The sequence below is a fragment of the Artemia franciscana genome, chromosome 4 (genome assembly GCF_032884065.1).
Source record: "Artemia franciscana chromosome 4, ASM3288406v1, whole genome shotgun sequence".
In the NCBI taxonomy this organism is placed as follows: Eukaryota; Metazoa; Arthropoda; class Branchiopoda; order Anostraca; family Artemiidae; genus Artemia; species Artemia franciscana.
In genome coordinates, this window is record NC_088866.1 from 29,078,991 (window position 1) to 29,106,424 (window position 27,434).

The 27,434-nt window shown below is 36.4% G+C and overlaps 2 protein-coding genes across 2 annotated transcripts in view; one reads left to right on the top strand and one right to left on the bottom strand.

Annotated features, from left to right (window-relative positions):
- LOC136026263 (cysteine protease ATG4A-like) overlaps nt 1-14,650 on the top strand; it is a 151,045-nt gene extending 136,395 nt beyond the window's left edge. Inside the window, exon 9 of the mRNA XM_065702650.1 lies at nt 14,513-14,650. Within this exon, the coding sequence (XP_065558722.1) occupies nt 14,513-14,570 (58 nt within the window). The 3' untranslated portion in view covers nt 14,571-14,650. The remainder of the gene's footprint in view (nt 1-14,512) is intronic.
- The window catches only part of LOC136026264 (uncharacterized), a 37,352-nt gene continuing 24,567 nt past the window's right edge, over nt 14,650-27,434 (bottom strand). The window contains exon 3 of the mRNA XM_065702651.1: nt 14,650-14,787. Coding sequence (XP_065558723.1) covers nt 14,767-14,787 — 21 coding nt within the window. The 3' untranslated portion in view covers nt 14,650-14,766. The remainder of the gene's footprint in view (nt 14,788-27,434) is intronic.

Consider the following 27,434-nt stretch of genomic DNA (forward strand, 5'->3'; position numbering starts at 1 on the left):
GTGTCCCTGTGTCCCACCTGTAAATATATATATATATATATATATATATATATATATATATATATATATATATATATATATATATATATATATATATATATATATATATATATATATGTTGATGGTGATTGCTAATCGAACATTCCCTGTGTCCCCGTCGTCATTTATATATCCCCCTGTGCCCCCCAGCGTCCCCGTTGTTGTTGTTGTTTCCCTGTGTCCCGGTCGTCATTTGTGTCCCGGTGTCCCAGTCTGTAATTTCTCTTTGAGTGTCCTGGTCGTCATTTATATTCCCTGTGTCCCGGTCGTCATTTGTGTCCCGGTGCTTTGTTGATGGTGATTGCTAATCGAACATTCCTTGTGTCCCGGTCGCTTTCTCTTTGAGTGTCCCGGTAGTCATTTATATTCCCTATGTCCCGGTGTCCCGGTCGTCATTTGTGTCCCGATGTCCCGGTCTTTAATCTCGTCAGTCGACAAACATGACGTCAGTCGACACACAAACATGACGTCACTCGACACACACACAGACAACTTACCTATATATCTGACGTCATGTTTGTCAACTGATGAAATTACAGACCGGGACACAAATGACGACCGGGACACCGGGACACAGGGAATATAAATGACGACCAGGACACTCAAAGAGAAATTACAGACTGGGACACCGGGACACAAATCACGACTGGGACATATAAATGATGACAGGGACACAACTACGACGGGGACGCCGGGGGGCACCGGGGGATATATAAATGACGACGGGGACACAGAGAATGTTCGATTAGCAATCACCATCAACAAAGCTCAGGGGCAATCATTAGAATAATATGGATCTGAATACGGATTGTTTTTCCCATGGACAATTATATGTTGCATGTTCAAGAGTCAGTAAACCTGACAATCTGTTTATATGCACAGACAATGGGACAGCGAAGAATGTTGTATATTCGCAAGTTTTACGTAGTTAAAAACATATATATATATATATATATATATATATATATATATATATATATATATATATATATATATATATATATATATATATATATATATATATATATATATATATCACAGGTGGGACACAGGGACACAACTACAATGGCGCGTAACGACTTATGCGCGCGGGGGCCTGGGGGGGGGGCGAAGCGCCACCCCAACAGCTAGTATTATTAAATATAGCATTTATTATCGTATAATATGTTATGTTGTGTAATTACATAATTGTATTATATATTGTTGTCACTTGCAGTAGATTTATGAGTTTCCTTTGAGATGAGTCCTTAAGAAAACGTATTATGTGACAGTGTTTCACTAGACGCAAATATAAAAAGAAGGAAAATCAAAACGGGACTAGTGTAATATGTAATGCTGTGTAATTATATAACTGGATTATATATTGTTGTCACTTGCAGTAGATTTATGAGTTTCCTTTGAAATGAGTCCTTAAGAAAACGTATTATGTGACAGTGTTTCACTAGACGCAAATAAAAAAAGAAGGAAAATCAAAAACAAGACTCACTACAGCATTGACAGGGAATAAGAAATTTTCCTTGTGGCTCAAGACGGGGGACTGCAAATCTCCTCATTGTGTATTCAGCCAGAGATAATCCAATGGGATTCTTTTCATTTGGATTTGTCATCATTTTGTTGTTTCTCATACAGTTTTTTTTTAAACCTTGGCAGTGGTGTAATTTCGTCCTAATCCCAAAAAGGGGGGGGGGGGTAAATTTTGACCCAATTTTCCAAAATCAAGCGAAAATGACAATGAAGGCTGAAAAATGACCCATACAGTACCATTAAGGTAAAAATTCACTAAACCAATCTGACCCTTAAAGTGTAGATTCCTGAATTATGCAGGCTTATCTTAGTTTTGGCAAGATCATTGCATCGAAGAAATTGATGTTATCGCACCTCAAGCAACTTTTACTTAGAATTTATTTCATGGGACATACTTTGACATATTTAAACATCAAAATTGGATGTTGTATGGACATTACTAATTCAGTAAGTTGTAGTGAAGAAAACTAAAATTTCGCAATAGGGATTAGTGACGAATAATCCTGACATATTTTTATTGCAATTTATTATGCTACTTACGCTCTACTGACCAGCTCCTCCCTTGGCTGTTCTAATTGGACTGTGAACATTCTAACTTTGGCCCCGCCTACCGTTTCTTGTTTTTGGACACTGGGTTATTTCATTCCCCTGCTAGAATAGGAACTAACTCGCGAGAGATAAATTAATCTACAATCCTGCCTTGAACTTCATTTTTTGCGCTAATAAGGCGGAAAATGCAAGCAATGATATTGTTTCGAAATCTGCGCAATAATACAAGACGGATATACTGTTGAAGGCCAAGGAAATTCTTTGGCCGCTAGCTGGCATGACTACTCGCGCTTCTGATCGCGTAAAGCCACAGGATATTGTATAACGACTGACGTCATTATAAGGATTGAGCATTATGACGTCATGTATGTATTTTGTGTTTGTATATGACGTCATTATAAGTTGACGTCATTATGAATATATAAGGCTTTGTATATGACGTCATTATAAGTATATAAGGGTTGCGATTAAAAGAGAATATTTAGTATAAATCCTACAATGGCAGAAGAAACAGCCGAGGAATCAAATCGTGCGAGAAATTTTAGTATAAATCCTGCAATGGCAGAAGAAACAGCCGAGGAAGCTGCTCAAAGAGTTAATGCCAAAAGGCTTGCGGCTAAAAGAGAAAGTAAGAAAAGAAAGCTTGCCGAGGAATCCCAAGAACAACGTGAAAACAGGTTTGCGTCTCAAAGAGAAATTACCAAAAAAAAAAAATCGTGCCGAGGAATCAAAGAACAACGTAAAACAGGCTCGCGGCTCAAAGAGATAATGCCAGAAGAAAGCGTGCCGAGGAATCACAAGAACAACGTGAAAACAGGCTTGAGGCTCAAAGAGATAATGCCAAAAGAAAGCATTTCGAGGAATCACAAGAGCAACGTGAAAAATATCGCCTGACATTCAGGTAAAGCCCAGTGGAAAATTATAGCTTGAGTAGATGTGTTCAAATCGGGACTATGTCTAAAATTTGTCCCTATTGCAAGGCCTTGAAATTTAAGGATAAAACAATGGGAATGTGTTGCGCCTCAGGAAAAGTTAAACTACCTCAACTGGCTGTACCATTAGAGCCACTGAAGACTTTGTGTACTGGAACTACGTCAGAATCTAAGCATTTTTATCAAACATCAGAAAATATAACTCATGTTTCCAAATGACGTCGTTTGGTGCCCATATCGAAAATCAAGATCAATTTATGCCTACTTTCAAAGTAAAAGGGAAAATTTATAAGAGAGCAGGGTCCTTCTACCATTATCAGGTGATAATCATAAATTTTACACCTGTACTTCATCAGTGATAGTATTTTGAATTGAATTCACGTTGCGAAATTTCTCCCGATTTTATAAAGGACTATCGTTTCCCAATTACAAAATCTTTTCCACGAAAATAATGATTTAGTGCGCCTGTTCAAAACAGCAATCGATTTGATGCCTACTGATACGCATAAAATTGTTATTTCCGCTGACAAAACGCCTACTGGCGAACATGTGCGTAGATACAATGCTCCAACTATCGACGAAGTGGCAATCGTTATGGTCGGTGATCAGTTTTTACCTCGAGATATTATTCTTCATGAGTGAAACGCTCAGTTGGTAACGATTGCTGAAACTCATCGATGCTACGATGCCCTACAATATCCTATCATTTTTTGGGATGGAGCCGACGGCTATCACTTTAATAATAAATTGATAGATCCATCCACTCACAAACAAACGGATAAGAAATGCAGCGCAATGAATTATTTTTCCTATAGACTAATGATTCGTCACATTGAAGATAATTATATTTTAAAATGCCCTCAATTGTTTCACCAATACATCGTTGATATATATGCAAAGATTGAATCAGAACGTTTGCTATTTATCCGTCATAATCAGACCAAGCTCCGCTCTGAACAATGCATTCATTTGCGAGATGCAGTTGTAAATGACGGTAATACCACTAACGTTGGAAGATTAACGATTTTACCTTCGTCATATGCTGGCAGTCCCCGTCATATGCATGAATATGCTCAAGATGCTATTGCGTATGTTCGTCTCTATGGTCGTCCAGATTTATTTATTACATTTACATCTAATCAATCTTGGGATGAGATACAGCAGCTTTTACTTCAAGGACAATCGGCGGTTCATAGACATTACATTATGGCCCGTGTCTTCTGGCAAAAGTTGAAATCACTGATAAACTACATAGTAAAACTTAAAGTGCTTGGGTGAGTGCGATGCTGGATGTACTCAGTGGAATGGCAAAAACGAGGATTGCCACACGCACATATTTTAATCTGGCTACATGATAAAATTACTTCTAATGAAATTGACGATGTGATTTATGCTGAGATACCTGATGAAAATGTCGATAAGGGCTTATATGATATTGTGGTAAAAAATATGATACATGGACCTTACGGTGCACTGAATGAAAAATCACCATGCATGGCCAAAGGAAGGTGCACAAAGCAATATCCTCGAATTTAGTACCCAACACAATTACCGGCAATGATGGCTACCCACTATATAGAAGAAGATCTTCTGAAGATGGCGGTAAAACAGCAATAATAAAGAAGCATAACCGTACCACCATCGAAGTAGATAACCAGTAGGTTGTTCCATATTCACCTTTATTATCAAAAACATTTAATGCACACATAAATGTTGAATATTGTTACTCCGTAAAGGCAATCAAATACATATGTAAATACGTCAACAAAGGCAGTGACATGGCAGTTTTAGGCTTACAGTCCGAAATCAGTGATATCGATGAAATCGTACAATATCCAGCTGGAATATACATAAGTAGCAATGAAACTGTTTGGAGAATTCTTTCATTTCCGATACATGAACGAAGTCCAGCTCTTGTTCACTTAGCGGTACATTTAAAGAATGGTCAACGTGTTTATTTTTCGGAATCCAACGTGCAACAAAGAGCCCTGAATCCACCGGCTACAACGTTAACTGCTTTCTTTTCGTTATGTCAAAATGATTCTTTTGCAAAAAAACTGCTGTATACTGAAGTGCCTTCGTAATACACGTGGAATGCTAAAAAGAAATCATTTGAACGTCGAAAACAGGGTAAGTCAGTCGTCGGCCAACCTACCTTCTTCAAAGATACCACGATAGGAAGACTCTACACCATTCACCCCAATCAACATGAATGATTCTTTCTCCGCCTGCTTTTGGTGAATGTACCCGGTCCGACGTCCTTTGAGTATTTGAGAACTGTAAACGGTACTATACATTACACTTACCGTAGTGCATGCCAAGCTCTGAATTTATTGGAGAATGACCAACAGTAGGTCATTATTGCATAACTGCATCAATGACGCGTGCGAAATTATTTGGAATCATACTAACAACTTGCTCTCCTTCAGCTCCTACAGAGTTATGGGAGAAATATAAATCGAAAATGGCCGATGACTCTATCGAAAACGGTTAGAGACGTCAGATATGACCTTTGATTTTACATCAGAAATTCATAACTACACTTTAGTTATTATTGAAGATTTGTGCTTATGTATGGCAAACAAACCTCTTCAGGTTTTGGGAATGCCTTCATCTAATCGTAACGCTGGTGTTTCGACATGTGTAGAATTAGATCGTGAACAAAGTTACAACACGAGTGATCTATTGTCGTATTTACAAAATAATATTTCTAAGTTAACGTCTGAGCTAAAAGAGATTTATGATATGATAATGTATTATGTCGATAACAACTTTGGAGAAATCTTCTTTTTGGATGCGCCAGGAGTTACTGGTAAAATGTTCGTGATAAAATTGATTCTGGCATCAATTCGATCAAAAAATGACATAGTGTTGGCAATTGCGTCGTCCGGAATAGCCGCAACGTTGCTGCCTGGCGGAAGAACTGCTCATTTTGCTTTGACATTGCCTCTGAATTTGCATTTCACAGAAACTCCCACGTGCAATATTTCCAAATTGTCTGGGATGGGTAAAGTATTGCAGCAATGCAAACTTATTATTTGGGACGAGTGCACAATGGCACACAAAAATCGCTCAAGGCTCTGGAGCGATCATTGCGAGATTTGCGAGGAAATTCGAAACGCTTTGGCAGCACATTAATATTGCTAGCGGGAGATTTCAGGCAAACATTACCTATAATACCTAGATCAACCCCTGCGGACGAATGGGCACACGTAAAGACACTAATCTATATATTATTAACTATAAATATGCGTGTCCGATTGCAAAACGATGACTTTGGGGAAATATTTTCTAGGTCAATTGCTGGCAATTGGAAACGGAAAGCTCCCAGTAGACTTAATTTCAGGGCGTAATATTCTAACCAATTATAAAAATCATAAATGGCTAAGTTAACGAGCGATTCTGGCAGCCAAGAATAAAGACTTCCACAAAATCAACAATATTATTTTGACCAAGATTCGAGACCAGGCAGTCATTTACAAGTCAGTCGACACAGTTCTGGAACCAAACGAAGCGGTTAATTATCCATCTGAATTTTTAAATTCCCTGGATCTCCCAGGGTTTCCTCCACACGTGCTACAACTAAAAATTGGCGTACCAATAATACTGTTACGAAATATTAACCCACCAAAGCTTTGCAATGGCTCGCGACTTGCCGTAAAAAAACAAACAATGGAAAACGTAATAGAGGCAACAATCTTGACAGGGCCTTTTGAGGGTGAGGCTGTTCTTATTCCTCGCATTCCCATGATTCCAACGGATCTGCCTTTTCAATTTAAAAGATTGCAACTCCCAATTCGATTAGCATTTGCAGTCACCATTAACAAAGCTCAAGGGCAATCATTAGAAAAATGCGGTATAGATCTTAATACAGATTGTTTTTCCCATGGACAATTGTATGTTACAATTAATGTTGTATTACAATTAATACGAACATGTTGCATGTTCGAGGGTCGGTAAACCTGACTATCTATTTATATGCACAGACAATGGGACAGCGAAGAATGTTGTATATTCGCAAGTTTTACGTAGTTAATTTATATTGTATATGTATATCTATCTATCTATCTATCTATATAAAAATAAGTTGTATGTATGCATGTTTGTTTGTTTGTAAAAAGAGGGTTTGCATATGACATCATCATAAGTATATAAGGCTTTGTATACGCACAGACAATAGAACAGCGAAGAATGTTGTATATTCGCAAGTTTTACATAGTTAAAAACATATATATATCTATCCTTATTCACAGGTGGGACACAGGGACACATTTACAATGGCACGTAAAAACTTACGCGCGCGAGGGGGTTGGGGGGGGGCAAAGCGCCCCCACCAACTAGGTGTTGGTGTGGCGCTTCGCGTCAAAAATACAATTATACATACAACTTATTTATATATATATATATATATATATATATATATATATATATATATATATATATATATATATATATATATATATATATATAATGTGTATAAACATATGAATATATAAACCACATTTAACTTTCACGACAATTTAGTCTTTGTTCTCTTCAACAAATTTCATCCAAGTACTAACATTAAGCTCTATATCTAGGTTTGCCTTTCTTAGCAATTCATAGTTTCGTATAAAATCAAGAATTTTGAACAGCATATCTTCAGTTTCTAAATCAAACACACCCAAACACATCAATGTTATATATACACCCAAACACATACATATACACCCAAACACATCAATACTGAATTATATACACCCAAACACATCAATGTAAACACATCAATGTTATATATATATATATATATATATAAAACTGAAAAAAGAAAAAATGTAAAAAACTAAAAAATACTAAAAAGGAAAAACACTCAAAGAGAAATTACAGACCGGGACACAAATGACGACCGGGACAGAGGGAATATAAATAAAGACCGGGACACTCAAAGAGAAATTACAGACTGGGACACCGGGACACAAATGACGACCGGGACACAGGGAATATAAATGACGACCAGGACACAGGTATTTAAGAATATCGTTCAAAGACAAATTTTTAATTGTAAGAAGACCGTTGAAAGAGAAATTTCTAGTTGTGAAATGAATGAAGAACCTACAATGGCAACACCCGAGGAAGCTGCTCAAAACGAATGTATTTAAGCCGAAGTAGCTGAGTTGGTAAAGCGTTATGTTTCAGGTTCTAGGTCCGAAAGGCTCCAGGTTTGAACCTTGGCTTTAGCATTAATACAAAAGAAGAAAAAAACTAAAAAAGGTAATAACTACAAACAAATATTTCTGTGTCGACTGACGTCATGAATTTAGTTTTCGTCATTTTTGCTATGACGGTGACGTCATTAAAGATATTTAAGACATATATGTTCACGTAGAAATCTATTAATGTTTAAGTTTAAAATGACTGATGAACTTACAATAGCAAAAGCCGATGAAGATGCTCAAAGAGTCTATGCCAAAAAACTTGCTGCTGATAGAGAAAGTCAGAAAAGAAAGCGTGCCGAGGAATCAAAAGAACAGCAAGGAAACAGGCTTGAGGCTAAAGAACGCAAAACCGCGCAGTTAGATGAAGATCCACCTGGACAGCGAGAGTCAAAACATATCAAAACTGAAAATGATAGCGATGATGATTGGGTTTGGGATTTTGACTTGGATAAGGTCATCAATGCCTACCATATTTTAGTTAAAAAAACAAAGGTTCGGCGATATGTATTTCATAGTGAAGCTGAAAAATAAAGAAGAAAAAGAAAACTGAAAAAAGAAAAAAATGTAAAAAACTAAAAAATACTAAAAAGAAAAAACACTCCAAGAGAAATTACAGACCGGGACACAAATGACGACCGGGACAGAGGGAATATAAATAACGACCGGGACACTCAAAGAGAAATTACAGACTGGGATACCGGGACACAAATGACGACCGGGACACAGGGAATATAAATGACGACCAGGACACAGGTATTTAAGAATATCGTTCAAAGACAAATTTTTAATTGTAAGAAGACCGTTGAAAGAGAAATTTCTAATTGTAAAATGACTGAAGAACCTACAATGGCAACACCCGAGGAAGCTGCTCAAAACGAATGGATTCAAGCCGAAGTAGCTGAGTTGGTAAAGCGTTATGTTTCAGGTTCTAGGTCCGAGAGGCTCCAGGTTTGAACCTTGGCTTTAGCATTAATACAAAAGAAGAAAAAAACTAAAAAAGGTAAAAACTACAAAAAAACTAAAAAGAAAATATATATATATATATTTATATATGCTGGCAATTGGAAACGGAAAGCTCCCAGTAGTGGGAAAGCCAAGAATGTTGTATATTCGCAATTTTTACGTAGTTTGAAACACATATATAAATCTATCTATATTCACAGGTGGGACACAGGGACACAACTACAATGGCGCGTAACTAATATGGTGCTTAACGACTTACGCGCGCGGGGGGCTTGGGGGGGGCGCGAAGCGCCCCACCAACTAGGTGCTGGGGTGGCGGGAAGCGCCACCCCAACAGCTAGTATATATCTATCTATATATATAAAAATAAGTTGTCTGTCTGTCTGTGGGTCTGTGGATCTGTGGATCAGGTGACGTCATGTTTCGGCTGACGTCATGAAATTAGTTGCCGTCATTTTTGTTATGACGATGCTTAGTATATTGTAAAACACATTAATTTGGTTAATAATATACCATTTAAAACACCAAAATGAACATGCTGGAGTAGTCACTCGGTGAGAGAGGGTGTCAGAACGGAGAATGAAGGTCCCAGGTTCAAATCCTGGTTAGGCTAAAAAAGGTAAAAAACTAAAAACTAAAAAAAAAAATTAAAAAACTAAAAAAAGGCAAAAACTACAAAAAAAACTAAAAACTAATAAAAAAATAAAAAAGCCGAAAAACTAAAAAAACTAAAGAAACTAAAAAAAGGAAAAAACTTAAAAAACTAAAAACTAAAAAAAACTAAAAAAAAGGAAAAATGAAAAATAGAAGAGAAAAAGAATACTAATAAAATTAAAAATAAAAATAAAAAAAAATAAAAAAGATAAAAAGCTAAAAAAGGTAAAAACCAATAAAAACTAAAAAGAAAAAAAGGTAAAAAACTAAAAAAAAAAAATCATCTAAAAAACTAAAAAAAACTAAAAAACGTAAAAACTAAAAGAACTGAAAAAGTAAAAAAAAAACTAAAAAAAGGAAAAAACTGAAAAATAAGCGGGATATAAAACAGGGGGATATAAATGACGACCGGGACACCGGGACATAAGGAATATAAATGAATCAGAAAATACAACTCATGTTTCCAAATGACGTCGTTTGGAGCCCAAATTGAAAATCCAGATCAATTTATGTCTACTTTCAAAGTAAAAGGGCAAATTTATCATAGAGCAGGGTCTCTTCTACCATTCTCAGGCGAGAATCATAAATTTTTACAATTGTACTTCATCAGTGATAGAAATTCTGAATTGAATGCACGTTGCGAAATTTCTCCCAACATTGAAAGGACAATCGTTTCCCAATTACAACATCTTTTCCACGAAAATAATAATTTAGTGCGTCTGTTCAAAACAGCCATCGATTTGATGCCTACTTATACGCATAAAATTGTTATTTCCGCTGACAAAACGCCTCCTGGCCAACATGTGCGTAGATACAATGCTCCAACTATCGACGAAGTGGCCATCGTTATGGTCGGTGATCAGTTTTTACCTCGAGATATTATTCTCAGGGTTTCCACCACACGTGCTACAACTAAAAATAGGCCTACCAATAATACTTTTAAGAAATATAAACCCACCAAAGCTTTGCTATGGCACTCGACCTGCCGTAAAAAAAACAATGGAAAACCTAATAGAGGCCACAATCTTGACAGGGCCTTTTGAGGGTGAGGCTGTTCTTATTCCTCACATTCCCAAGATTCCAACGGATCTGCCTTTTCAATTTAAAAGATTGCAATTCCCAATTCGATTAGCATTTGCAATCACCATTAACAAAGCTCAAGGTCAATCATTAGAAAAATGTGGTATAGATCTTAATACTGATTGTTTTTCCCATTGACAATTGTACGTTGCATGTTCGAGGGTCGGTAAACCTGACAATCTATTTATATGCAGCGACAATTGGACAGCGAAGAATGTTGTATATTCGCAAGTTTTACGCAGTTAATTTGTATTTTATCTATCTATCTATCTATCTATCTATATAAAAACGAGTTGTATGTATGCATGTTTGTTTATTTGTAAAAAGAGCGTTTGCATATGATGTCATTATTAGTACATACGGCTTTGTATATGCAGAGACAATGGGAAAGCCAAGAATGTTGTATATTCGCAATTTTTACGTAGTTTAACTCCTGCAGACGAAATGAATGCTTGCCTAAAAAATTCTAATTTATAGGCACACGTAAAAATATTAAAATTAACTACAAATATGCGTGTCCGATTGCAAAACGATGACTCTGGTCAAACAGTAGACTCAATTTCAGGACGTATACAACTACCTGCTGATTTCTGTAATTTAGTGACGTCCAAAAATGAATTGATTGAAAAAGTATTTCCGAATATTCTAAAAAATTATAAAAATAATAAATGGCTAAGTGAAAGAGCGATTCTCGCACCCAAAAATATAGACGTCCACGAAATCAACAATATTGTTTTGAACAAGATTCGAGACCAGGCAGTCCTTTACAAGTCAGTCGACACAGTTTTGGAACCAAATGAAGCGGTTAATTATCCATCTGAATTTTTAAATTCCATAGATCCTTCAGGGATTCCACCACACGTGCTACAACTAAAAATAGGCGTACCAATAATACTTTTAAGAAATATCAACCCACCAAAGCTTTGCAATGGCACGCGACTTGCCGTAAAAAAAAACAATGGAAAACCTAATAGAGGCCACAATCTTGACAGGGCCTTATGAGGGTGAGGCTGTTCTTATTCCTCGCATTCCCATGATTCCAACGGATCTGCTTTTTCAATTTAAAAGATTGCAATTCCCAATTCGATTAGTATTTGCAATCACCATTAACAAAGCTCAAGGTCAATCATTAGAAAAATGTGGTATAGATCTTAATCCTGATTGTTTTTCCCATGGACAATTGTACGTTGCATGTTCGAGGGTCGGTAAACCTGACAATGTATTTATATGCAGCGACAATTGGACAGCGAAGAATGTTGTTTATTCGCAAGTTTTACGCAGTTAATTTGTATTGTATCTATCTATATAAAAACGAGTTATGTGGATGCATGTTTGTTTGTTTGTAAAAAGAGCGTTTGTATATGACGTCATTATTAGTACATACGGCTTTGCATATGCACAGACAATGGGAAAGCCAAGAATGTTGTTTATTCGCAATTTTTGCGTAGTTTGAAACACATATATAAATCTATCTATATTCACAGGTGGGTCACAGGGACACAACTACAATGGCGCATAACTAATATGGCGCGTAACGACTTACGCGCGCGGGGGGGCTTGGGGGGGTGCGAAGCTCCCCACCAACTAGGTGTTGGGGTGGCGCGAAGCGCCACCCCAACAGCTAGTATATATATATATATATATATATATATATATATATATATATATATATATATATATATATATATATATATATATATATATATATATAATGTAATATGTATAAATATAAATGTGTATAAATATATGAATATATAAACCACATTTAACTTTCACGACAATTTAATCTTTGTTTTCTTCAACAAATTTCATCCAAGTACTAACATTAAGCTCAATATCTAGGTTTGCCTTTCTCAGCAATTCATAGTTTCGTATAAAATCAAGAATTTTGAACAGCATATCTTCAGTTTCTAAATCAAACACACCCAAACACATCAATGTTATCCCATCATCATTATCAAAACACATTTTGAGAACTCGGCAAAGATTGAAGTACTGCCAGTCGAAACTGTCAAAATTTTCTTTCGTAAGAGTGGTAATATCCTATCTCTCTGGGCTATTAGAATCAAATCTTGCTAAAAATGGAGCCAAAAGGGTCAGTTTCTTGTTTTCTTTTGTCTTTAATATATTGCTACAAAAATTGTTGTTTTATTTTTCTTGTTGGGCGGGATCCAGCAAGGGGGCTAAATGTGGTATCAGCAGCGTTAGGTAATAGAGATCCCAAAATGCAGAAACAGCTTCAGAATATGTATCAGTTATTATATCTCTTTAATCGGTCAATGCACCCAAGATCACAATTAAGATGATAGATGTATTCTTCAGACAAGCATTCGTCACAAAAAACCCACTCTTGCGAATGGTAGGCCTTGTGAAGGTAGTAGAATATTACCATAACTTTTATAACATCACCATGTAAAAAGCTATGAAGTCTCTGGGGCTGATATTCATGCATCACACTTGTAAATAATTTCTTATAAATATTTGAAGGTGCAACCGAGGGTATTTTATTGTATAACTTTTCTTTAATGATGTTAATTTGATCGTTACTATTAAGGTAAATCATCGTTACTGCTGAATTTGCGCGCGTTACGGCTTCCAGGATCTGGAAAGCTTGTTTGGCTTGAAAATCATCGAGATTATTAAACAAATTGCGTTCTTTAAATTCTTTACGTTCTCTTTCAGCGTGCCACTTTCTAAGAACACAAACAATTACACACTCTATTTCCCGTCCACGCAGTGATTCTGTAAACGAGTGATCTGTAATGCTACTGTACTTCGAATTTCGAAACAGTTCAAGGCGCTGTCGTAAAGGGGGTGGAAATTGATCTACATTTAGCTGGCGAAACATTTGCATATATTCTTCAATATCATCAGAAATTTTGATAATGGCAATTTCATCAGCACTAAATTTTCCGGTTGAAATATAGGCTTCAACTGTAGCTGCAACTCTGTCAGTCATTTCAACATAACTCGAGACCTGGTGGAAATCACAGGGCATTCCTACCACGCGAATCCCCGACATGTATCCATCACTTCTTCCAATTCTTGTCAATGCCGTACTTAAATCATCCTCATCTTCTCTATCTATGGTTCTCAAAATTGCATCTGTAAGATCATGTAAATTTGTTGTAAATCTAAGTGTATCAGTCAGGGAAGCATACTTACATTTTTCGTAGATTAAGTCATCTTTTATCTCTAATAGGTTGAAGGGTCGTAGCAATGTTTGAAGTGATGGCATAACAGTATATGTTGTAAACCAGCAAAAATTTGAATTAATTATTAAGTTACTTAAATGTCTCATATAAATAAAATTAACAGTATCATCAAGAAATAGCATAAAAACTTTGCCTTCTCCTGGGATATGTCGCATATCATGACAAGGTACATCAAATTCCAATTGGTCACTTCCATCTTCCAATTCAACTTGATCTGCTCTAGACACAAATTTTACGAGTTTTTTCATCGGATCTTGAATTTTCATTCGTTTACTAATCGATCTCCAAAAGCTCTCCCGACTTTCGTCCAGCAAATATGTATTTTCATTCATAATAACAATCAGTTCTGTTGATTTTCCAGGTTTGCTCTCAACTTTTTTCCAGAGTTTCAGGAAAACTCTAACCATTTTTGCAAGTAAACAGTAAGTTTTTCCCGTTCCTGGAGCACCCGAAATTTGGAGATAGTTCTGACTGCAATCAACAATTTCCGTTTGAGCAGGAGTGAGGAAAACACCATCAATTTCATTCTTATTTTTTATGTATTCTTCATCTAAATCTTTCCTTGTTCTACAGCTGTCATGGTGAATAAGGGTCTTTGGTCCAATGAATGATAAACTAGCATAAGTTCCATAGAACCTAAAAAATAAATAATAAAAATGATCAAAAACTCTAATTCATGCAAATTTTTTTGCAGAATCTGAAAAATAAGTTCATGGATACCAATAGAGCTGTAAAGTAGAATCGATAAAGTTTTCAATAAAAGTCACTGCTTCGTATTTTTGAAGTAATACATTAAATTAGGTATTTTTTTCTAAGACAACACTGCCTTTCTATGACGAAAAAAATAAAAGTTCAAATAGGGATAATTCAATTGGTTAGACAGAGTTTTGCATCTGTTTTTACTGTCTTATTCTCATTTAATGGACTTATCAAACAGTTCGTGGTAACGAACTGTAGTAAGGAGCGACCCGGCTCAATAGTAACCAAAGCTCTGAAAAATGAGATTTTGATATCAATAGTTACATAAAAAGAATTGCATTTTAATGCTGATTTTAAATATATAAGTTTCATCAAGTTTAATCTTACCCATCAAAAGTTACGAGCCTGAGAAAATTTGCCTTATTTTAGAAAATGGGGGGAAACAACCCCTAAAAGTCATAGAATCTTAACGAAAATGACACCATCAGATTTAGCGTATCAGAGAACCCTATTGTAGAAGTTTCAAGCTCCTATCTACAAAAATGTGAATTTTTTTTTTGCCAGTAGGCAGATCACGGATGCGTGTTGATGTTTTTTTTTTTTGTTCTTTTTTTCAAGGGGTGATCGTATTGACCCAGTGGTCCGAGAATCTTGCGAGAGGGCTCATTCAAACGGAAATGAAAAGTTCTAGTGCCCCTTTTAAGTGACCAAAAACATTGGAGGGTATCTAGGCCCCCTCCCACGCTAATTATTTTCCCAAAGGCACCGGATCAAAATTCTGAAATAGCCATTTTATTCAGCGTTGTCAAACAACCTTATAACTATGTTTCTGGGACGACTTACTCCCCCACAGTCCCCGTGGGAGGGGCCACAAGTTGCAAACTTTGACCAGTGCTTACATATAGTAATGGTTATTTGGAAGAGTACAGACGTTTTCTGGGGGATTTTTAGGTTGAGGGGGGGATTGAAAAGAGGGGGATATGCTGGAGGAACTTTCCTTGGAGGAATTTGTCATGGGGGAAGAAAAGTTTCATGAAGGGAGAGCAGGATTTTCTAGCATTATTTAAAAAGAACAATGAAAAACTAAATATGAAAAAGTTTTTCAACTGAAAGTAAGGAGAAGCATTAAAACTTAAAACAAACAGAAATTATTACGTGTATAATGGGCTCACCTCCTCCTAATATCTCGCTCTTTACGCTAAAGCATTTTTAGTAATTTTAACTATTTATTCTACGGCTTTTATGATTCAGGGGCTATTCTTAAGAAATTGGTACAAGATTTAAGCTTTAGTGTAAAGACCGAGGTGCTGACGGAGGGGGTGAATCCCTTCATATACGTAATAAAAATATGAGAATACAGAACTTCGTTACGTAAGCTAATTTGTAAGTTACGTATATCTTTTACTAGTAAACATTCGTAAAAAATTAAAAGTTCTAGTTGCCTTTTTAAGTAACCAAAAAATCGGAGGGCAACTAGGTCTCCTCCCCCGCTCCTTTTTTTCTCAAAATTACTCGATCAAAACTACGAGAAAGCCAATTAGCCAAAAAAATAAATATGCAAATTTCGTTTTAATTATTCATCTGCGGAGGGCCAAAATCAAAACATGCATTGATTCAAAAACGTTCAGAAATTAAATAAAAAAAAAACAAGTTTTTTTTTTAACGGGAAGTAAGGAGCACCATTAAAACTTAAAACGAACAGAAATTACTTTGTGTATGAAAGGGCTGCTCCCTCATCAACGCCCCGCTCTTTACGCTAAAGTTTTTTACTGTTTTACAAAGTAGAGTTAAGAGAAAGATTCAAACTTTAGCGTAAAGAGCGGGGCGTTGATGAGGAACAACTGTTCCCACTACTACAACTACTACTATGGTACAAGTACAATTAAGGCTATGCGTAGTTTGTCAGGATTGCCACCTGTATTTTAGCACTATTTCATCATTTGTAGCACTATGACGTATGCTACATTGAATTTAGGACTTTTTGTCTTGTATGACCAGATTCACAAATGTAGACATTAGTTGAAGTGCAGTTACGTAATGTGTTTCACATCAAAATATATGTCAGACAATTTTTTATTCATGACAATAATCTAAATACATTTAAAAACGGGATATGCGTGTGCGCGCTCCTTTTTCCATTCAGCGCTCTGATAAGCTTAGTATATATTTTTATTTCTTCGCATTAAACAAAATTAAAAAAATTGACATTAAAACTCATCTAAGTACACTTAAACGGAACATGCGTGCGTCGCAGATCGATCTTCGACACGCGCATCAAGTTTTATGACTGTAACACCAAAAATAGCTGTGTAGCACACATATTAAGGTAATGGTAGCACTTTAGAAACTGACCTTGGCGGCAACCTGATAAGTTATCCTGAAGATGTGGATAGAAAGGATATCAATATAGGCTACACATTTTAGGTCTTAATTTTAGACCAATTTAAATTACACGCTGTAGGCCTGCCAAATAGAGCAAAGGATGCAGCGGTCTTATCTTATGTCAAACTTTCTTAGTCTGCATGTGGGCTTGAGGTCATTTTCGTGAACGTTTCAAAAGTTTTTCAATGCACCACTTCGTGATCTATGTCAACTCAAGGAGAGGAACAGCTTAAAGCTTTTCCTTCGTGGAGTCAACGCAGTGCTTTCTGTTTGACAATCATGGTGGTGGACTCAATATTCCAGACGCAGCGGTGTGCATCAATTTCTTGATGCACGATACTGAGACACTTTCAACAATCAAGTCTTGACTGCATAGAAGAACCATATCTAACAGCCACTTTGTTGGCACAAAATAAATACTTCAAGTAAATCTCTTCTCGGTTCTACTACTGGCGGCGGAGCTGTGCGAATGTGGCTTGTGATTTATTGATTTTCTTCTCCAAATCAAGGTCACAGAGCTGTGAGAGTCTATCAGCGAGCCAAGGTAAGTAAAGCTATCAGACTTTTCCAATTCTTGTCTTCAAAATACAGCTGGTATTGCAGTGGTGTATTTAGTTCCAGGATTTTAGTTTTGGCCATGTTGATCTTCATATAAATATAGGTCTGTGACATAAATAAAATAATATAATTTATTTTCATAAACATACGTCTGTTTTCACAAGTTATGCTCGTAATAAACATTTCCTTGATCATAAGTGTTTATATCTTTGTGTGTTTTTACTTGATCATTTGTGTAAAAAGTGTTGTGCGACAGATATTACTGGTGCTTTCGAAAAATTATCTGCGAAGCTAGTTATTGAAGCGCTTTATAGGCTAAGATGTTTTCATCGCCTTATCCGTCTTTTTTCTATATGTGATTAAATTTGTTTCTTTTGTATTACTTTTGCTGTTTTTCTTTTGTATTTTACTCCACTTAACTTCAGTTTTGTGAAGTGGATGATAAATGAATTATTATTATTATTATTTAATGTAATGAAATTAGGCTACATTTGGTAATCTGTAATTGTGTATCAGCTATAACGGGCAGGGGTTGAGTAAAAAAAATACATATCTAGGATCACCATAGAAAGCTCATTCTTTGATTGAATGTTATCAACAGTTAGGCTCTTACACTTTAGTTATTGACAAGTATCGTTATTTACTTACCATTCATTGCTGCGAAGAAATTGATTTTTTTTTCGTGTTACTCCAACCAAATCATATAGAAAAAATGTTCGTGGAAAACTGGAAAGGGGTCACTCAGTCACAAAGGAAAACTTAAATATTCCTTATCAAGGGTCAAAATCTAAACAGACAGCTAACAATGGGACAACACATATTTTTCCCATGGTTTTCCCCTATTCTGCTCTTTTTCCTTTGGTTTCCTTACAATAACTTTATAGTCCCAAATTCCCAGGGGGAAGCCATACCCCTCTGCCCCTCCCCCCTTGCCGGCACCCATTATATATATTTATATATATATATATATATATATATATATATATATATATATATATATATATATATATATATATATATATATATATATATATATATATATATATATTATATATATATATATATATATATATAATAGCTGTTGGGGTGGCGCTTCGCGCCACCCCAACACCTAGTTGGTGGGGCGCTTCGCGCCCCCCCAAGCCCCCCCGCGCGCGTAAGTCGTTTACGCGCCATATTAGTTATGCGCCATTGTAGTTGTGTCCCTGTGTCCCATATGCAAAGCCGTATGTACTAATAATGACGTCATATACAAACGCTCTTTTTACAAACAAACAAACATGCATCCACATAACTCGTTTTTATATAGATAGATACAATACAAATTAACTGCGTAAAACTTGCGAATAAACAACATTCTTCGCTGTCCAATTGTCGCTGCATATAAATACATTGTCAGGTTTACCGACCCTCGAACATGCAACGTACTATTGTCCATGGGAAAAACAATCAGGATTAAGATCTATACCACATTTTTCTAATGATTGACCTTGAGCTTTGTTAATGGTGATTGCAAATACTAATCGAATTGGGAATTGCAATCTTTTAAATTGAAAAAGCAGATCCGTTGGAATCATGGGAATGCGAGGAATAAGAACAGCCTCACCCTCATAAGGCCCTGTCAAGATTGTGGCCTCTATTAGGTTTTCCATTGTTTTTTTTACGGCAAGTCGCGTGCCATTGCAAAGCTTTGGTGGGTTGATATTTCTTAAAAGTATTATTGGTACGCCTATTTTTAGTTGTAGCACGTGTGGTGGAAACCCTGAAGGATCTATGGAATTTAAAAATTCAGATGGATAATTAACCGCTTCATTTGGTTCCAAAATACAAATTAACTGCGTAAAACTTGCGAATATACAACATTCTTCGCTATCCAATTGTCGCTGCATATAAATAGATTGTCAGGTTTACCGACCCTCGAACATGCAACGTACAATTGTCCATGGGAAAAACAATCAGTATTAAGATCTATACCACATTTTTCTAATGATTGACCTTGAGATTTGTTAATGGTGATTGCAAATGCTAATCGAATTGGGAATTGCAATCTTTTAAATTGAAAAGGCAGATCCGTTGGAATCATGGGAATGCGAAGAATAAGAACAGCCTCACCCTCAAAAGGCCCCGTCAAGATTGTGGCCTCTATTAGGTTTTCCATTGTTTTTTTACGGCAAGTCAAGTGCCATTGCAAAGCTTTGGTGGGTTTATATTTCTTAAAAGTATTATTGGTACGCCTATTTTTAGTTGTAGCACGTGTGGTGGAAACCCTGAAAGATCTATGGAATTTAAAAATTCAGATGGATAATTAACCGCTTCATTTGGTTCCAAAACTGTGTCGACTGACTTGTAAAGGACTGCCTGGTCTCGAATCTTGGTCAAAACAATATTGTTGATTTCGTGGACGTCTATATTTTTTGGTGTGAGAATCGCTCTTTCACTTAGCCATTTATTATTTTTATAATTTTTTAGAATATTCGGAAATACTTTTTCAATCAATTCATTTTTGGACGTCACTAAATTACAGAAATCAGCAGGTAGTTGTATACGTCCTGAAATTGAGTCTACTGGGAGCTTTCCGTTTCCCATTGCCAGCAATTGATCTGAAAATGTTTGACCAGAGTCATCGTTTTGCAATCGGACACGCATATTTGTAGTTAATTTTAATGTTTTCACGTGTGCCCATAAATTAGAATTTTTCAGGCAAGCATTCATTTCGTCTGCAGGAGTTGATCTAGGTATTATAGGTAATGTTTGCCTGAAATCTCCCGCAAGCAATATTAATGTGCTGCCAAAGGGTTTCGACTTCCCTCGCAAATCTTTCAAGCATTGATCCAGAGCCTCGAGCGATTTTTTGTGTGCCATTGTGCACTCATCCCAAATAATAAGTTTGCATTGCTGCAATACTTTACCCATCCCAGATGATTTGGAAATATTGCACGTGGGAGTTTCTGTAGAATGCAAGTTCAGAGGCAATTTCAAAGCGGAATGAGCAGTTCTTCCACCAGGCAGCAATGTTGCGGCTATTCCGGACGACGCAATTGCCAACGCTATATCATTTTTTGATCGAATTGATGCCAGAATCAGTTTTATCACAAATGTTTTACCAGTACCTCCTGGCGCATCCAAAAAGAAAATTTCTCCAACGTTGTTATCGACACAATGCATTATCGTATCATAAATGTCTTTTTGTTCCGACGTTAACTTGGAAATGTTATTTTGTACATACGACAATAGATCACTCGTACTGTAACTTTGTTCATGATCCATTTCTACACATGTCGAAACAGCAGCGATACGGTAAGGTGAAGGCATTCCCAAATCCTGAAGAGGTTTGTTTGCCATACGTACGCACAAATCTTCTATAACAACTAAAGTGTAGTTATAAATTTCTGATGTAAAATCAAAAGTCATATCTGACGTCTCTAACTGTTTTCGATGGAGCATATCTTCGGACATTTTTGACTTATATTTTTCCCATAACTCTGTAGGAGCTGATGGAGAGCAAGTTGTTAAAATGATGCCAAACAATGCACGAATTTGACTTGGGGTTGACGTTCCGCACGCGTCATTGATGCAGTTATCCCAGTGTTGGTCATTCTCCAATAAATTAGGAGCTTGGCATGCACTACGGTAAGTGTCATACTCAAAGGATGTCGGACCGGGTACATTCACCAAAAGCAGGCGTAGAAAGAAGCATTCATGTTGATTGGGGTGAACGGTGTAGAGTCTTCCAATCGTGGTATCTTTGAAGATGGTAGGTTGGCCGTCGACTGACTTACCCTGTTTTCGACGTTCAAATACTTTATTTTTAGTATTCCACGTGTAATACGAAGGCATTTCAGTATACAGCAGTTTTTTTGCAAAAGAATCATTTTTGCAAAGCGAAAAAAAGCTGTTAATGTTGTATCCGGTGGATTCAGGACTCTTTGTTGCACGTTGGTTTCCGTGAAATAAACACGTTGACCATTCTGTAAATGTACCGCTAAGTGAACAACAGCTGGACTACGTTCATGTATCGGAAATGAAAGAATTCGCCAAACAGCTTCATTACTGCTTATGTATCTTCCAGCCTGATATTGTACGATTTCATCGAAATCTTTGATTTCGGGCTGCAAGCCAAAAACTGCCATGTCACTGCCTTTGTTGACGTATTTACATATGTATTTGATTGCCTTTACGGAGTTACAGTATTCAACGTTTATGTGTGCATTAAATGTTTTTGATAATAATGGGGAATATGGAACAACCCACTGGTTATCTACTTCGATGGTGGTACCGTTACGCTTCTTTATTATTGCTGTTTTACCGCCATCTTCAGTAGATCTTCTTCTATATTGTGGGTAACCATCATTGCCAGTAATTGTGTTTGATACTAAAAGTCGAGGATATTGCTTTGTGCACCTTCCTTTGGCCATGCATGGTGAATTTTCGTTCAGTGCACCGCAAGGTCCATGTATCATATTTTTTACAATAATATCATGTAACCCCTTATCGACATTTTTATTAGGTACTAGCTGTTGGTACCCCAACACCTAGTTGGTGGGGGCGCTTCGCGCCCCCCCCCCCAAGCCCCCCCGCACGCGTAAGTCGTTACGCGCCATATTAGTTACGCGCCATTGTAGTTGTGTCCCTATGTCCCACCTGTGAATATAGATAGATATATATATATATACAACGTTTTTAACTACATAAAACTTGCGAATATACAACATTCTTTGCTGTCCCATTGTCTGTGCATATAAATGGATTGTCAGGTTTACCGACTCTTGAACATGCAACATATAATGGTCCATGGGAAAACAATCCGTATTCAGATCTATACCTCATTACTCTAATGATTGCCCTTGAGCTTTGTTGATGGTGATTGCTAATCGACCATTCCCTATGTCGCCGTCATCATTTATATATCCCCCTGTGCCCCTCGGCGTCCCCGTTGTAGTTGTGTCCCTGTGTCCCGGTCGTCATTTATATTCCCTGTGTCCCGGTCGTCATTTGTGTCCCGGTGTCCCAGTCTGTGATTTCTCTTTGAGTGTCCCGGGCGTCATTTACATTCCTTGTGTCCCGGTTTCCCGGTCGTCATTTGTGTCCCGGTGTCCCGGTCTGTATATACATTCGTTTTTGAATTGGTCTTTTTTTTTTAGTTTTTAGTTTTTTACCTTTTTTTTAGTTTTTTTAGTTATACCTCATGATTCTAATGATATCCCTTGAGCTTTGTTGATGGTGATTGCTAATCGAACATTCCCTGTGTCCCCGTCGTCATTTATATATCCCCCTGTGCCCCCCGGCGTCCCTGTTGAAGTTGTGTCCCTGTGTCCCGGTCGTCATTTATATTCCCTGTGTCCCGGTCGTCATTTGTATCCCGGTGTCCCGGTCTGTATATACATTCGTTTTTGAAATGGTATATGATGAAATAAATTTTTGTATTTTTCCCTTTTTTTCTTTTTAGTTTTTTTTTATTTTTTTTTTAGTTTTGTTTTTCTCCTTTATTTGCCTTTTTTTCCTTTTTTTCTTTTTTTTTCTTTTTTAGTTTTTTTAGTTTTTTTAGCCTTTTTTAGTTTTTAGTTTTTTTTCTTTTTAGTTTTTTTGTAGTTTTTACCTTTTTTTTAGTTTTTTTAGTTTTCTTTTACTTATGTCCTGGTCTTCATTTATACTCCCCAACGCGGAAGCAGACTTGCTGCTAAAAGAGAAACTGAAAAAAGAAGGTGTGCCGAGGAATTACAAGAACAGCAAGAAATCAGGCTTACTGCTGATAGAGAAAGTAAGAAAAGAAAGCGTGCCGAGGAATCACAAGAACAGCAAGAAATCAGTCTTGCTGCTGATAGAGAAAGTAAGAAAAGAAAGCGTGCCGAGGAATCAGAGCAACCTGAAAGTTATCGCCTGGCATTCAGGTACAACCCAGTCGATGATTATAGCTTGAGTAGATGTGTTCAAATCGAAACAATGTCTAAAATTTGTCCCTATTGCAAGGCCTTGAAATTCAATGGTGAAACAATGGGAATGTGTTGCGCCTCAGGAAAAGTTAAACTTCCTCTATTGGCTGCACCACCAGAGCCATTGAAGACTTTCCTTACTGGAACTACGTCAGAATCTAAGCGTTTTTTGTCAAAAATCAGAAAATACAATTCATGTTTCCAAATGACGTCGTTTGGAGCCCAAATCGAAAATCCAGATCAATTTATGTCTACTTTCAAAGTAAAAGGGCAAATTTATCCCCTTTGTTTATCCCCAAGTTTGTGTGTCGACTGACGTCATGTTTTCGACTGACGAAATTATAAGCTGGGACATCGGGACACAAATGACGACCGGGACACCGGCACATAGGGAATATAAATGACGACGGGGACGCTAAAAGAGAAAGCGACCAGGACACAAGGAATGTTCGATTAGCAATCACCATCAAAGCATCGGGACACAAATGACGACCGGGACACAGGGAGTATAAATGACGACCAGGACATAAGTAAAAAAAAATAAAAAAACTAAAAAAAAGGTAAAACCTACAAAGAAAAACTAAAAAGAAAAAAAATTAAAAACTAATAAAAAAAACTAAAAAAGCTAAAAAACTAAAAAAACTAAAAAGAAAAAAAAAAGAAAAAAAGGAAAAAAAAAATGAAAAATAAAGGAGAAAAACAAAACTAAAAAAATTAAAAATAAAAAAACTAAAAAGAAAAAAGAGAAAAAACTAAAAAAAACTAAAAAAAAGTAAAAACCAAAAAAAAAACTAAAAAGAAAAAAAAGGGAAAAATACAAAAATTTATTTCATCATATACCATTTCAAAAACGAATGTATATACAGACCGGGATACAAATGACGACCGGGACACAAGGAACATAAATGACGACCGAGACACAGGGACACAACTACAACGGAGACGCCGGGGGGCACAGGGGGATATATAAATGACGACGGGGACACAGGGAATGTTCGATTAGCAATCACCATCAACAAAGCTCAAGGGAAATCATTAGAATCATGAGGTATAACTAAAAAAAAAACTAAAAAAAGGTAAAAAACTAAAAACTGAAAAAAAAAAAAACCAATTCAAAAACGAATGTATATACAGACCGGGACACCGGAACACAAATGACGACCGGGAGACCGGGACACAAGGAATATAAATGACGCCCGGGACACTCAAAGAGAAATCACAGACTGGGACACTGGGACACAAATGAGGACCGGGACACAGGGAATATAAATGACGACCGGGACACAGGGACACAACTACAACGGGGACGCCGGGGGGCATAGGGGGATATATAAATGACGACGGCGACACAGGGAATGGTCGATTAGCAATCACCATCAACAAAGCTCAAGGGCAATCATTAGAATCATGAGGTATAGATCTGAATACGGATTGTTTTCCCATGGACAATTATATGTTGCATGTTCAAGAGTCGGTAAACCTGACAATTTATATGCACAGACAATGGGACAGCAAAGAATGTCTAAAAAAAAACTAAAAAGGTAAAAACTACAAAAAAACTAAAAAGAAAACAGAAAAAAAACTAAAAAAAAGGTAAAAACCAAAAAAACTAAAAAGAAAAAAGGAAAAAAAACACAAAATTTATTTCATCATATACCAATTCAAAAACGAATGTATATACAGACCGGGACACAGGGACACAAATGACGACCGGGACGCCGGGGGGCACAGGGGGATATCTAAATGACGACAGGGGCGGAAGGAATGTTCGATTAGCAATCACCATCAACTCACCATCAAAGCTCAAGGGCAATCATTAGAATAATGAGGTATAACTAAAAAAAACTAAAAAAAAGGTAAAAAACTAAAAACTAAAAAAAAGACCAATTCAAAAACTAACGTATATACAGACCGGGACACCGGGACACAGGGAATATAAATGACGACCGGGACACTCAAAGAGAGATTACAGACTGGGACACCAGGACACAAATGACGACCGGGACACAGGGAAGAAAAAAGAAAAAAAAAACTAAAAAAAAAGTAAAAACCAAAAAAAAACTAAAAGGAATATAAATGACGACCGGGACACAGGGACAAAACTACAACAGGGACGCCGGGGGGCACAGGGGGATATATAAATGACGACGGGGACATAGGGAATGTTCGGTTAGCAATCACCATCAACAAAGCTCAAGGGCAATCATTAGAATCTTGAGGTATAAATCTGAATACGGATTGTTTTGCCCATCGAGAATTATATGTTGCATGTTCAAGAGTCGGTAAACCTGACAATCTATTTATATGCACAGACAATGGGACAGCAAAGAATGTCGTTGCAAAGAAATATATGCACAGACATATATATATATATATATATATATATATATATATATATATATATATATATATATATATATATATATATATATATATATATATATATATATATCTATATATATAGAGTTTTGCATCTGTTTTTACTGTCTTATTCTCATTTAATGGACTTGTTCTCAACAGAACGGAATTCATTTGAATGAACTTGTTCTCATTTGAATGTTTATTTATTCGTCTCAACTTCATTAGCCGGCTCCAGCCTCTACAGATCTGCAGTCGAGAGAGAGCTCATAAGTTTTTGAACCCAAGAAAATTGAACCTATCAGTGATGCTGGCTGCTACTTTTTGTTATCGTGAAATTCAATAATGAATGTATATAACATGTTAGTACATTTGACTAGTATCGTTGTGACAGTTACTTGTAGATTAATTGAAAAAAAAAAAACTTAGCAAAAACGAAGTTTTTCAGAGAGAAGTAAAGAGCCATATTAAACCAAAGAATAGCAGAAATAAATTCCTATGATAATTCAAATTCAAAACGACCAGATATTGCTATTAAAGAAGAAAAAATCGAAAATAAACAGAAATTAAATAAATAATCATAGCAAAAATAGTGTCATTTTATTGAAAACTATGCGTGTCTTGGACAGTTGGCTTTTGATTTTCAAAAATATCGGCGACAAATAAAAACCAAATCACTATAATAATCAAGATGAGTGGAAAGAGCTAATGAAAAAACTGAGCATTGGATAGTGTTAAGTGCTATAAATTCAGTAACCAAAGTCCTGTTTCTGGTGATTTTCGTTCGTTTTAAATTTGACTTCAATATTCAATTTAATTCTTACTCGTTTAAGATGTAGTTATTCACTATATTAATATTGCCATTAACTGTTCCTAGGATATTGAAGACACGCCCTTTTGGCTACCGAAATGCACATTGTACCATTTGATTAAGCTCAATTTCCCCCTCTAAATTCTCTGATAGTTTCAACTTACTACACTTAACTGCTCCTCAGACATCGCAAAGGCCATTTTAACAAGCTGAGTGTTTTTACAATCTTTTGATTTAGTTCAACTGTCATCCCCTGAATGTTTCAACTAAACTTTTCCTAATGATAAATATTGCATGTAAAAATGGGAAATATGTATAAGTTACTGTCTTTACTCTGGGAATTGTGGGGGCTTGGAAAATATCGTTTTTTTCTAAATTTTGATCAGTGATGAAGGAAGGGAGCATCTAAAAAGACCAGGGGGACTCGATGCTTTCCAGTAGCTGTACAACACCCTCCTCAACATTTGCCTAAATTGTCAACTTAATACCCTCAGCCGTTTTTTAGATATGGATGGAACGCCCTTCTGACGTTTAGCTCAGTGTGT